Source organism: Scatophagus argus, chromosome 7 (assembly GCF_020382885.2).
Source record: "Scatophagus argus isolate fScaArg1 chromosome 7, fScaArg1.pri, whole genome shotgun sequence".
Lineage (NCBI taxonomy): Eukaryota > Metazoa > Chordata > Actinopteri > Scatophagidae > Scatophagus > Scatophagus argus.
In genome coordinates, this window is record NC_058499.1 from 1565429 (window position 1) to 1579440 (window position 14012).

The 14012-nt window shown below is 42.3% G+C and overlaps 1 protein-coding gene across 4 annotated transcripts in view; it reads left to right on the forward strand.

Moving 5' to 3' along the window:
- The window catches only part of ptprz1a (protein tyrosine phosphatase receptor type Z1a), a 61222-nt gene that overhangs the window by 19154 nt on the left and 28056 nt on the right, over positions 1 to 14012 (forward strand). For all 4 annotated transcript variants that reach the window (XM_046393646.1, XM_046393645.1, XM_046393648.1 and 1 more), the window contains exons 2-8: positions 512 to 574; positions 4745 to 4924; positions 6711 to 6862; positions 7229 to 7324; positions 9696 to 9762; positions 9856 to 10013; positions 12397 to 12547. In XM_046393646.1, the coding sequence (XP_046249602.1) occupies positions 512 to 574; positions 4745 to 4924; positions 6711 to 6862; positions 7229 to 7324; positions 9696 to 9762; positions 9856 to 10013; positions 12397 to 12547 (867 nt within the window). The remainder of the gene's footprint in view (positions 1 to 511; positions 575 to 4744; positions 4925 to 6710; positions 6863 to 7228; positions 7325 to 9695; positions 9763 to 9855; positions 10014 to 12396; positions 12548 to 14012) is intronic.

A 14012-nucleotide genomic window follows, 5' to 3' on the forward strand; every position in this document is an offset into this window, starting at 1 on the left:
TGCAAGTGACTCACTGCAGCTTGTGTTGAATCGTTTCAGTGGAACACAACCCGCGGCTGTTTTCAGCTGCTCGATAGTTCAAAGTTGGCTTCTGTGGGGTTTTTGGCAGCAGATCAATGCAACCTCACTGGTGATGTGGTGTCAGACAAGGAATCAAATGAAATCAAGCCAGTTCTAACATACTGACATTCAACCCATAAAACCCATTAAGGTCCAACCCGCTCATAAATCTGTCAGCTCGCAACATTAACTTTTAATGACCTTCCAGCACCCGAAGCTATCGTGCTAATCTGTGGAGTTTATTAGAAGTTATATTTCCTTAACTGGACAAATTGATCAATTTAATAATACAGCTGTTATTACAGACTGTGAAAAGAGATAATACACCTAATGCTTTTAATGGCTTCTGAAGTAGATTTTCATTTTCGAGTTTTGAAAGGAAAACACAAATATGAAAACATGAAAAATTAATGTTTTAAACTGACCGTCTCGTTTTCTCTCTCTGTTGCAGCTGAAGGATACGCATACAGAAATCAACGCAAGTTCTCAGAAGACATCGACTGGTCGTACGCAGGTGAGTCACACCTGTTACGCAGCAACAGATGCATGACTGGGATTACGTCGCGTCAGGGTTTGGGGACTCAAAGGTTCTGCGTTTGTTTTGATGCGGTTCTGAGTGATACTTTGCTTATTTGGTTGCAAAGCAAATGCACATCTGGGGTTCATTGGAGGGAAACGTTTCTGTGGTGCGAAGGTGGACGTGCTTCGACGTTACGTCTGTTAACTGCTTGCTAACGAAGTGTCACTTGGGGTGATTAATGTCTGCCAGAGAAGATTAAAACAAACTGATTGAAATTCATCTTAAAACAATGATAAGACTTCAGATCAGGGAGCGCCTACTAACCATCAACCATTCAGGATCTACAGACTCTGAAGGACCTTAGACGTTTGGTATCTAATTTCTCTCCAGTTTATTTGCTTTTTGTGGAGCCAGGTTCGAATCCCGGTCTGGGGTCTGGCTTCCTCCCACAATACCGAAGACATGCACATTAGGTTAATTAGCTGCCCTACATTGCCCGTAGGTGTGAGTGTGAGAGTGTGTGGTTGTTTGTCTTTGGCCCTGCGATTGACTGGCGACCAGTCCAGGGTGAGCCCCGCCTCTCACCTGTAGTCAGCTGAGATAGGCTATAAGCGGTATAGAAAATGGATGGATGGATGGAAGGTGGTTTTGTCCTCTGTTGTCCCTGCCATCACAGGATGTCCCAGCTGTTGGTGGTTTGCAGCCTTTGACCTTTAGCTGTCAGTAGCTTGTCCATACAAACTCAGTCAGATAAATAAATCAATAAACCCTATTTTTATCAGTTACTCTCTGGTATTTAGTTTGTGGTCCAAATTCAGACTTCAGACTAGCAGAGAAGGTTTCTGAGGATGTCAGACATGACGAGTCGGTGCAGAGCTTTACTGTAAACACCACGTAGCTTCAAAGGGACATCGTGGATTAATGTTTGTGTTGGGCTGATGAAATGTGGAAACTAATTCTGTTTTTATAGCTGGTTAAGAGTAAAATGAAGTTAAATATTTAGGATTGAAGAAGTGAATTCACATTTATGATCTCTTTAGAGATACAGTAAAGAAGACTTAAGCTATTAGAGAGGCTCCATTGTAAATTAAAACAAATCTTTTAAATCTTTGTGTCTGAAGTGTCAGCGGTGTGTAAGTGCTCCTGAAGGCCTGATCCATTCAGTCCACGTGGACTCCAGCATCCATTAGAGATATCACCTCCTCAGCTGCCAGCAGTACCATCACGACTGCTGATCTGCTCAAGCTTCAACAGCCCCAGTCAGCCGCTTTTTAGTGTTTTCCTTCAACTTTTCTTCTACATGAGTTAGTCGAGGTTTCACATCCTGAATGTGTGTGTGTGTGCGTGTGTGTGTGTGTGTGTGCGTGTGCGTGTGCGTGTGCGTGTGCGTGTGCGGTCCATTGACATGCTAATATCCGTCCTGACCCAGAAGCTTGTCTGACCTGGTTGGGCTCTTTGTACTCTTGAGGAAGAGGCTCCAACAGCCAATCAGAGCGAGGACAGGGAGTCATGTGACTGCAGGCGTATCTGCTAAAAAAACTAAACAAAACAAAACCCCCACAGCAGCTGTCTGAAACAACACTGTGACACATAATTAGCACAAATGAGTGATTTAGGTCCAAACATCTGCACACTAACTGAGACAGTTCATCACGCTGAACATCTGGCCTGTTTTCTGGTGAAGAATCTGCTTCAGAAGAGAAGACTGTGAATAAAACAACTCTTAAACGTGCTTAAAAATCAGATTAAGAAAAGAAGAAGATTAAGAAAGAAGAAAAGTCTATAATACAGAATAAATCTGTAAAAATCCAAAGCAAGCTGTAAACCGTGCAGCAGCTTGCTGGTGGTGGATTTAATGACGGCTGAACTTTTCTTCAGGTGATGTTGTCTGAGAGCAGCATCAGGTTTACAGTGACGCAGCCTGAGCAGAGGGAAGCCGTCATAAACAGAGCAGAATAAGACATAACAATCAAGGCCGAGACATTACAGCAGTTACAGGCAGGTTGATGATGATTATTGGTTTTAAGTAACGTTAGAGTAGAAGCAGCTCTTGTTGTCTGACAAATCATAACCCATAATTTAGACATCTTAATCTTTATTCTGACGCAGTGGGAAAAAGGTTGGCACACACTGACCTCCGGCTGGGAGCAGTTTTTTACTAAGCAAATGACAGTGATCATAATGACTGGGCTGGGACTACTGCTGACGACTAAATGATGACATGACAAATCACAGCCCTTATTAAAAGTGTTTCAAAACTCAACAGCAGTCTGTCTTTCCAGAAATCATCACCCGGTTACTCCAGATAATCCACAGACCTTGCTGTGAGCCCTTTCTTGTAGGAACTATTTTCATTCAGTATCATCGCGCAGAAGGGAACATGTATGAACTTGTGGCTGAGAGGCTCGTGTTCATGTAAACGTTAATGATGTTGTCCTCGGCTGAGTTTTAACGTTAGCTTGCATAGTTAGCTTAGTTGGTTAGTCTCCCATCCACATTCAAAAACTAAAGTCCCTACATGAAACTGCTCACAACAAGGTGTGTGGGTTACCTTCAGTAACTGGGTCATAATTTTTGAAAAGTGACATTACTGTTAGATGCATTTTTAAGAAGTTTTGGTTTTTTTCCCCAGGCCTCGGTGACTAAGACCACATTAACCTGGTCACTTTGGAAATCATGAAAACTAAATGTTCAAACATGTGGTTTGTGTTTGAGACAGACTGAAATCCAGCTATTAAAACCACACGGTTTGAGACGCGGTCTAGTCAGACTTTGAAAAGGTGTGTCGTCTCTCCAACGTGCATAAGTCATCTTTACTCGTACCACCTCTGTCCTCTGTCCAACAGCAGACGTGAACACAGTAACTCTGAGCAGATGCGAACAAATCGACATGTAGGTTTTGGTCAAACCTCACATGCTGCTCAGATTATTTTTGGAATAAAAGTGCAACAAAAAGCCTCAGGTTGTAGATCAGTTTGACATGAATGTGAGCTGCTGGATTAAAGTTTGGTTCTTTTTGGGGTGCAGCTGACACAGAAGTGAATGAGCTGCTCTGTGAGGGACAATTTGTATTCCTGGCTGTAACACTTTCCATTCTGTATTTATGCCATCCGTCATGTCAACCTGCTCTTTGTGTTTGAAAGTAAAAAGGAAACCTGAAGCTGAACTCTTTCTTTTGAGCAGTGGTTGTTAGCAGAGCGCTGCAGGCTGTATTTGAAGAAAGTCTGCTTGAACATTGAAGAATATTGGACTTTGACCTCGTGAAAGCTGTTAGAGTGAAAAATGTGAGCTGATATTACAGTCAAAGCTGAGTGCAGCAGAACAGCTGGACATTATTAGCTTATTAGGTTGTTAGCTCATAGCTAGCTCCCTCAGAGCAGCACATCTGTAAGCAGTCGTTAAATAATCAGCTAGAGACAAAAGTAATGTTGATACGCTACCATCTAAGTCCCCTTTAAATATTATCAAAGGAAAAAAGCCTTATGGGTAAAATAATAAATCTGTGCTGTATATATTTTTATATGTATTAAACCCGAAAATAGTAATGCTATCATGCTATCTTCTTTAACTTTGTTTATTGTGAGTTTTGTCTCTCTTTTTTTCTCTCTCATCAAGTGAAATTCACTGAAAATACCAGTATGAGGAGGTGGAGTAGAGCCTGTAACCAGTCACAGTCACACTTAATGATCAGTGAAAAGAAACAGATGAACTGATAAGCAAAAGACATCTGCATTTTATACATAGGCTGGTATGTGACCCTCCGTCCCCCTTGGCCGCTATGCACCTGGACACTTGTCAAAGTAAAAGACTGCTGTCATATAATTGCATAATCCATCTGGGGTTTCCTCCATGGCCTTGATAATAATAATACATAATTACACCTTAGCCACCTTGACAACTTGACAGCTGTGTGATGGTTGGGGCTGTGAGAATCTTGGGACCTAAAAACAAAGCTTCAGAGTTCTTTGTCATATTCTTCTACTGCAGGGATGAATGTCATTTTTCCAAAGTACATTCTCTCATAATATTCCTGTAAGCATGGAGTCGGGTGGAGATTTGATGATAAAGATCATTCATGTAATTTTGATCAAAGTGTTCAGTGAGTTTTGTGTCCTGAATGGAAGCATGTTGTTATTTGGACACTCATTTCTGTGTGCTCTCCAGGAACATTAAATCAAAACAACTGGGCCAAGAAGTTTCCATCCTGCAGCAATGCCAAGCAGTCTCCCATCAACATCGAGGAGAACCTGGCTCAGGTGAAGCTGCAGTACCAGAAACTGAGCTTTGATGGTTGGGAGAGCCTGACCAGCGACAGGACAACCATCAAGAACGACGGCAAGACTGGTAAGACCCATCACCTGTTGGTTGGAGGACGTGACTGTGGTGTGAATAATCTTAAAACTGCTTCATTCAATAATTTTGACTGGTAATAGGCAGGTTTTTCTTATCGTTAGGGAATAAATGTGGCTTGCACAGTGTAATGGCCATAGAATAATAATGCTTTTATACCCTGCTTTCACTTTGCAGTTGTGTCTGCCAGAGGGTATGAAATCTCTTGGAAAATGACCGTTGACTGGGTGATTCAGTCAGGTTGGCGGCCTGATGTCATTTCTGTCTGCCTTGAACGAATAAATTAGCAAATGGTTTTGTCTTGTGTTGTTGGTAGCTGATACTCAGGGGAAAACTGCAGTTTTATCTTGGTGCCAGCAGCGACGACAGTAATGCTATTTGGAAACACTAGGGGGTGAAGTTCCGTGTTTCCAGTTGCAGTTGTTAGTGACAATGTCAGTTTAAAAATGCCCAGTGAATTAAACGTCTCTTTCATTAGTTTCTTTCTCCCCTCCAATGCCTCTACTTCCTTTCCGGAAGTGTCGACCTTATGTTTCTCTAATGACAGTTTCTCCCAGATAGATACTTACTGATGTCCTATTGAGTGGTGTCCTATTGTAAAAGATACAGTTACCAGTTTCTCATTTGACAGGATCAAGGGCCTTTTATATATTTCCTCTCTCTAAGTGGTGTGAAACACAATAACCTACAGTGCACATTCAAGGTAATTGTTAAGTGAAATTGTAGACAAGAGGGATCCCGCCTCGCCTTTCGAAAAGCTCCAAACAGACGAGTCCAGTGCTTCTTAGCAACGGGACTCTCAGCGAAATAAGAAGCACTCTGTTGTAGTTGTTGTTCATCCGCCAGCTGCACCAAAGGCTTTTATAAATGGAGATTTTTGGTGGACAATCTGAGCATGATTCAGGCCGGCAGTACTTAAACCTGTTTTTATCAGCCCACAAATGGGCCCAGTGCAGGTTCAAGGCACAGACTGCCATCCACACACTCTCTTTCAAAGCTCTCAGGGGTACACCCAGCCGCAAATGGAAGACTACGGTGTTAGAAACAGAGGTGATGGATGGCGCGAATGGATTGGTTCATGCCTGAATACAGCGCAAACAAACTTTTCAACAGGAATGAATCAGCAAGTTGAGTCAATATTTGCTCTTCCTCAAGGGGAAATTAGATTTTAGACAGGGTTGAAAGAAGACATAATAGAGCAGAAGACACAAACAGACCACAGACAAGAGAGAGGACATAGATGGGGTCAACCACATACAGATAAAAGTCAAAGGGAAAGAATAAAGTAGAGATCTATTAGTGTCGAGAGCATGAGTGGATCGATGTTTTTGCAAAGACTGGATTTTGTCCGCACACTCACATGAAGAATATGCATTATGTCCACAAAACAAAAGTCATATTTTATTTTCCATGTGGTGGGCTGAGATGTACAGTATAATACAGAAGATGAAAGGGCTGTATAATGCTCCACCTTCATTAGACCATCAAAGAAGGTTTTCGATCCTCGAGGGGACCTTTTGTCAGGTCAAACAAAGGCCGACCTGAAGAAGATCCCCTTGTTGGTTGAATTGAATTGCTGTTTGATGGTCTGATAAAGATGTTAGTGGAGTACTATGTGGTGTACAGGCTGTCATCTTTTGATCTTCTGTACATTTTTAGTCCATTATTTCTGTGCATGGTGAGGCTGCATGGAATCCTCAAAACACAGTAGACAGATTCACTCTAGGTGCTCCGTGGCGTACGTTTAATTTTCTGATGTCCGTGTCTTTTCTGTGTTCAGTGGCGGTCAGTGTGGATGGAGAGTTTTATGTGGGCGGAGGGGGTCTCAAGTCAAAGTTTAAGGTCGGTCGTATCACTTTCCACTGGGGGCGCTGCAACGCCTCTTCAGAGGGCTCCGAACACAGTCTGGATGGAGTCAAATACCCTTTAGAGGTGAGACTTCTTATGATATGTGACAAGTTGATTTTGTTAAATACTGTGGTGGAAAATCAGTGGCTGAATGGAATGACTTATTTACTGGCAAAAATTATGAAATCAAATGTTTTACACGTTATGTGAAAGTGGAGCGTAAAGTGGGGCCACCTTTATGCCCAATTATTATCATTCACAGGGAAAACAGTGGAAACAAAACACACCATATTTTCTTTCATTTTGCCCACCTGCGTTACTGACAGAACTGATAATCCAACAGCCAAAGATGAAAAAGGCAGAGACAACAGTTGAAAACATGGCAGACTGACGCCTGACTGGACTTGCCAGTCTTTATATAACTTAACATACTTGTGTTTCCTCCCACAGATGCAGATCTACTGTTATGAAGCGCATCGCTTTGACTCTTTAGATGAAGCCATCAAAGCCGGAGGCAGAATCACAGCGCTCGCCGTGCTGTTTGAGGTGTGCATGTTTTACAAGGCAGATGATCATGATAACGCTCAGATCAGTTCACAGGCTTGTCTGTCAGTTGTCCTCCAAAACAGTAAAAAAGGGAAAATTGAATGAAAATAACCCGCGACCCTGACGGATAAGCGGTATAGAAAATGGATGGATGGATGAATGAAAATAAATGAAACAACTACAAAAGGAACTAACAGAGGAAGTAGTTAATGCCGCAAAGTAAAGTGGCTAACATATCTAACCTGAGCCAGACTGTTTAGCTGCTAATTTGGTTCTGTAGTTAAACTGTTTAAACCCCTGAACTGTTAGCTAACCTGAACCTGAACTTGAACTGAATTAATGGAATTCAAATTTAATTTATATGAGTTGCTTGCAGACCCAACCAGACTGTTTTCAGTTTTGATAAATTTTTCTAAGCATTTTTGATGTGGGTCCTGAAACGTCAGGTTTAGCCCTGCTGCTTGAGTTGGCTTTGAGCTTGGCTAATTATTTGGATGGTCTACATTCTGAGTTATGTGTTGACAGATAACGGAGGTCTTGACTGTAAACAGTCGTGGATCAGCGGTTAGGGTGTCGGATCCGTAACCGGTGGGTCGCTGGTTCGATTCCCCGTACCGGTGTGAGCAGATCTGGTACATACCCTTGAGCAAGGTACCTAACCCCCACTGCTCCCCGGTCGCCCACTGCCCCGGGTTTGCTGTGTGTGTGTGCACGTCACTTGGGTGGGTTAAATGCAGAGCACGAATTTCATTGGAGTGAGTTCCCTCCAATGACAAAATATGTCACTTTCATCTTTCAAACATTACCTGAAAAGCCCTTGTCTTGTACATAACACAGTGAGTTTTAAGTTTGAGCTGCTGATCATTTCCAAAATTTGAAAAGCATATCTGAAAAGGTTTAAACACAGAATGACTTCATGGGTGACTTTTTGTCGCAAATGAAAAAATCAAATCATACAGACAGAATGAAATAGTGGTATCATCCGTATTAATACCTCAGTGAGAATCATCACTGTGTTTGAATTGATTTTGGCTTAGGCTCTTGTCTGTGTTTTCTTAATCGGTGCCAGGGTTTGTACTCAAAGAGATGAATTGCTTTGCTTTGTGTGGTTGTTTTGCCTCCGGCTGTTTTGGCATGTTCGAACCGACCGAGGGGCCATGTTGGAGCAAAAATCCGAAAAACGTCTGATGTGAAGCTGCAGGCTCTGTGTGTGAGTTTGGAGTTGCAGGTGGGAAAAGTATGAACCAGCACAAAATGCTAGTAAATTTTGTTGTTTTGTTTTTTTGTTCTGTTAGACATAATTGTTTGGACCTTTTCAGTGTTTCAGAATTTGTGTTCAGGGTAGTCTGTTTTATGAAGGCCAATTTATGTTGAAAGTTCTTGGTTTGGCCAGGAGGTTTTATCATATGTTGCCCACTTTTGTCTGGGTGACCACTCACTGAGCTCATGTAGAAATTGTAGTCCTTAAAGTTTGACTGTGTAGCCTGAGGGTGGCTGAGAGAATGCTGATGGATTTATGTGCTGATCTCCTGTCAGACTGGTTTGGGTGAAGACCGCCCACTTATTTGGTGTTTGGGACCTACATCAAAGTCTGTTATTGTTCCTATGGAACCTTACCTCCAGCTTGTCATTGTGCCGTTAGACCCAACATCCAGGAAACCACACAGCATTTTAACATAATCCAAATATTCTTCAGATTCCCATAACCAGGAGTGCTTTCATAGCTGCAGCCGCCGAGGGGCATGTGGCAAAGTTGTGAAGCAACTTAAAAATGAAGAAATTGCATTTATCAGAAAAAATCTGCACTTACTGAGTCAGCTGTAGCTTTTGCTAGCAGTTATATAAAAACTAGTTAGCAAGCAAACAGAGGGCATAACAGGTGGCTAAAAGTCCCGAATGCACAGTTCAAAGATTAGCCGATGAACAGCGGAAGTAATGGATGAATATATGGCTAAATTAATAGTTGAAGCAAAAAGCTAAAGTAATAATTAAATAGTTGATATAGTTAGCTAAAAGTAGCTAATAGATAGCATAAATGGTCGCTAAAAGTAGGTTATTGGATGGCTAAATTATTACATAAACTGTTGAGACGATAAGCTAAAGTAATGGATCAGTTGTTCAAACAGGTAGCTAATGGGTACTGTAAGTGGTTAGCTAAAGGTAGGCTAATGTGAGAGTACGCTAAATCTTCCCCCACAATTCTCCTCTTTGTTCATGCTATTCTATCATGTGTTTAACAGTCAATTTGAAGCTGTTAATTTCTTTCCATTTAATGTAAAACCTGGTGTGTGTTAAACTCCGCAGGTCGTCTAATTCTGAACACTTTCCAGATTAAAATGAGTAAGAGATGATGTGGGTTTTCTCCTCACAGACGAGCGTCGAAGAGAATGTGAACTACGCTGCCATCATAGATGCCATCAGCAGTGTGAGCAGATATGGTACGTCACCTTCTTCTTCTTCTTCTTCTTCTGTTCCTTGTGTTGCCACTTCCTCTGCTGTGCTAATTTTAAACTGTCTCGACGGATGTCCAGGAAAGAGCGCCGAGGTTTTACCCTTCGCCCTGCGAGGTCTCCTGCCAAACTCCACAGAGAAATACTTCATCTACAACGGCTCTCTGACGACACCACCCTGCACCGAGACCGTCCAGTGGATCGTCTTCAAGAACACAGTGACCATCTCTGATGACCAGGTGAGCGATGAGTAATCATCAGTATATTCAGACTGAGGCAGTGAAAAAACATTCGCTTTCTCTAATTTCTAGTGCTTTAATAATAATAACAAAAAAACGCCTAAAACCCCTAAAATTTGTCATCTGCACTTTATTACATACACGAAGGAAGAATTTATTGCATGACTAATGTTTTAGACCAAATTGGTTTTGCATACTGTAGGTCTTTCTAATAAACTGGCAACTGAGTGTTTCATGTACAAAGTGTCAACAAGCTGGTTTTCATAGAAATGATTTGAAATGAGTGGCTGCTTGAAAAGAAGGAAAACAACCTGAAAGCTGATGGGAGAAAGTGAAAGACAGTCTGCAGTGATGTAAAGGTTATGCGGGGCTACAAGCCAAGTCTATCCAGTGTGGACCTTTGAGAACCAGACGCCAGCTTTGGGGCGTACAAGATGAAAAGACGCAATTCGAGAAATGTCCGTAAATAAGCTTTCAGAAACGTGTTCAAAGAGCTGAAAGGAGGAATTATCATACCAGAGTTCAGAAGACACACACACGTGATGGGTGAGGCAGACATGCTGTGTGTGTGTGTGTGTGTGTGTGTGTGTGTGTGTGTGTGTGTGTGTGAGAGAGAGAGAGAGAGAGAGAGAGAGACTGCCCCCCGGCTGATGGTGATTGACAGCCATACAGACTCAGTCATTACATTCAACAAATATTGGCTCACAAAAGATCTTCATGGTATTTAAGCTGACACACACACACACACGCACACACGCACACACATGCACAAACATGAAAAGACAAAAGGGTTTTCAAACAGAAACGTTGAAGAGGACGTCATCTTCACACACACACACACACACACACATATCGTAATCCCCTTTCCACTTTACTGCTCCAGGCAGGGATGGTCACACTGCACACAGAACTACGGTGGCTGAGAGGGCTCAGTGCACTGCAGCTCTTAACAAAGCATTTGCATCAGTTTGAGAAATACAGAAACAACAACACAGCACACGCGTGTTTTCAGAGGACACGGTAGTGCTGAACGCAGCTCGGACGCGCTGAAGGTCTGACACTCATGTAATCAGCTGTTGATGTTGGTGTTATGGAGTGACACTGTGTCACAGCTCAGCCTCTGACCGGCTCACATTCATATTCATACCCTAACCAATCATCACTGACCAACCCAACCAGTGAAGGCAGCGAGTCGTTTGCTGTTATTTTCTACATTTTAAAACAAGTCTGCGGTTTCTTCAGTTGTTTAGCAGAACGCTGCAGCTCAGTTTTACTGGGAAGCTCCAGAAGTGTTTTGACTCAGACATTTCAGGTTTTAACGACTCCCCTGCAAACATGTATGTCGGCTGTTCCAGGTCTTCCAGGGTTTCCAGGTTTCTCCAAACCTCTGTGACGTGTCTCGGCAGGTCTGCATTCCAGCTGCCAGAGCTTAATACTTAAAGTCACGACTTTAACAACCACAAATGGCCTTAATGGGCTCTGAGCTTGGCTGTGCTGCAGTCTGTGTGAGTCAGACAAGCTGTTGTGTAATCAGAGGGAAGGGACTCACCTGGACAGGTACGGAGGCAGCCTGCAGTGTCCTGCACGCCCATTCACTTCCAAACTGCTCAGGGAACTGCTGCTGTGTGTTATGGGTGATTTATACTGTATGTTAGTGCTGAAAAGATCTGGTTTGTTTATTTGTATTGGACTGACAGACTCTTAATATGAGTTTTAATTTAATTTAATTTATTTATTTATTTAATTTTATTTACTTTATTAATCCCAAGCTGGGAAATGACTTCTCTGCATTTAACCCATCACTGATTGAAACACACACCCATGCAACATGCAACATGCAGTGAAACACACAGGAGCAGTGGGCTGCAACTACCACGCGCCTGGGGAGCAAATTAAGTGCCTTGCTCAAGGGCACATCAGCCATGTAGGGGGGGAGCATTTTTTCCTTAATCACTCCACCACACCCAAATTTTTCCTGCTCGTCCGGTTGATGAATGAAATCACAAACCCAAGATTAATCTTGGACAAACTAAGAAAAGTGCTTGTTGTTTGGGACAAAAGAACTTCTGGACTATGACAAAATAAAATTTGTTTTTTAATTAAATACCTTAACTAGTCACAGACTAGTTAAAATTTAAATCATCTTCTTTGAAATCACACTAAAATTAAGAACCAGCACGTAATAAAAAGGAATTGAAACGTTTTTCCTGACTTCTGAAGTCACAACACATCCACGTGCTCAGTTGAAAATCTACCAAATAATCAGTCAGTGTGTGAGACATCTTCTTTCCTGTTTCCTGTTTCATTCGGCGTGGCTGTGGGAGCTTCTCTCTGCTGTGGAGCCTGACCGATCTGACTTTGTTTTGTCATCTGTGTGTCGCAGCTGGAGATGTTCTGCGAGGTGATGACGATGCAGCAGGCTGGATACGTGATGCTGATGGACTACCTGCAGAACAACTACAGGGAGCAGCAGCAGCAGTTCATGGGTCAGGTGTTCTCCTCCTACACCGGCACCGAGGAGGTCCTCACACCAGGTACGGGTCCAGAATCCTCCTCTGTATGATTGGTATTCATGTCACGGTCTGAGGTCGCACTGACGGCTCCATCACGCACCTGAAAACAGAAGTGTGGATGGACAAAAGGCCCAGATTACAGCTGATGGAGATCCAGATAAACAGTTTGCTTCTAGTTTGGTTTACAAGCATCCTGATTAGCTTTGGGCATACAGTATGCACATTCAGACAACACATTGCTTACAAAGACTCGTCATCAAGTCATCAAGCAGGTGAGTTGAGTAGATCTGAAGAAACTTGTCCGAGGTCTGCGTGGTAAAACACATCCCATACGAGCTTACCTGCTCAGGTTCTTACTTACGTTTGGTCAGAAAAATGCTGTGTGTGTGTGTGACACCATAGCAAGTCTGACTTTTAGTCTTCTACAGGAAGACATGAGATGTTTGTGCGCATATGGAAAACATGTTCAGCATTTAAAGCTGGCATTTTGCTTCCTAAAACCAGTTTTGGTTATTCTTTTCAGCACTTGATTTCAACCACACACACCTGAGTGTCCACTGTCCAACTGCAGAACTCAACTCCACTCAGTTAACTAAAAGCTTAAAGTAGCTTTTTTATTATTCCAAAGAAAATTTGGAATATTTCTCTTTTATTTCTTAAATCTTGTGGTGTTTTATTAATTCAGTGAGTGTACATTCAATTCAGTGAAATTACTAAAACAGCCTGTCGTCTCCTGTGGGCCAACACTCATTAATGTTCCTCATTAATACAACATGTCACCTGGCAGGTTGTAGACCTCAGCGTGACCCCACGTGTGATGAATCCCGGGTTAATGCTAATTAAATAAGGTCTAAATGGATCAGAAACAAGTGGATCAAAAGTGAAGGGAAAAAATGACAGAGATAAGAATAGAACTGCAGCGACCCAAATAAAGTCTGAGTGACAGCGGAAAGGCGGCCCGTGTGGGTAGACATCGATTTTCACGCCGCTCGTGGTTGTATTCGATAATTAGTAATGAAGTGGTATTGATCTGTGGTTTTAGGGAGGGCTTGTTCTGACATCAGAACTCAGGGGATTATTTAACTGTGTTTCTTTAACTTTATTTTTTATTTCGGTTTTGTGCTTTTTGAACATCATTAGTTTGACCCAAAAGACCTGCTCCTTTTCAGCAACATTCCTGTCTTCCTGGTGCTGGTAATGTGTAATTGTTGTCGAAGTGGTGAGAGAAGTAGCTGCAAGCCTGATTCTAATAAAAATTGATAATACTAGAAAATACCTCAACATGGGAACAAATGGTAAGGAAACTTACAGTATTTTCTTTAGCCAGCAACAGGAAGTAGTACTGACTACTGATTCAATCCCTTGGTTTTACACAATGTGCAAGATTCTCATAGCATTCTCATAGCTTTGTGTGTAACAGGTGAATACATGTTCATACAGGTGTTCTCCTGGCTCACTCTGCCCTCTAGTGGTTGAAGGCAGGCAG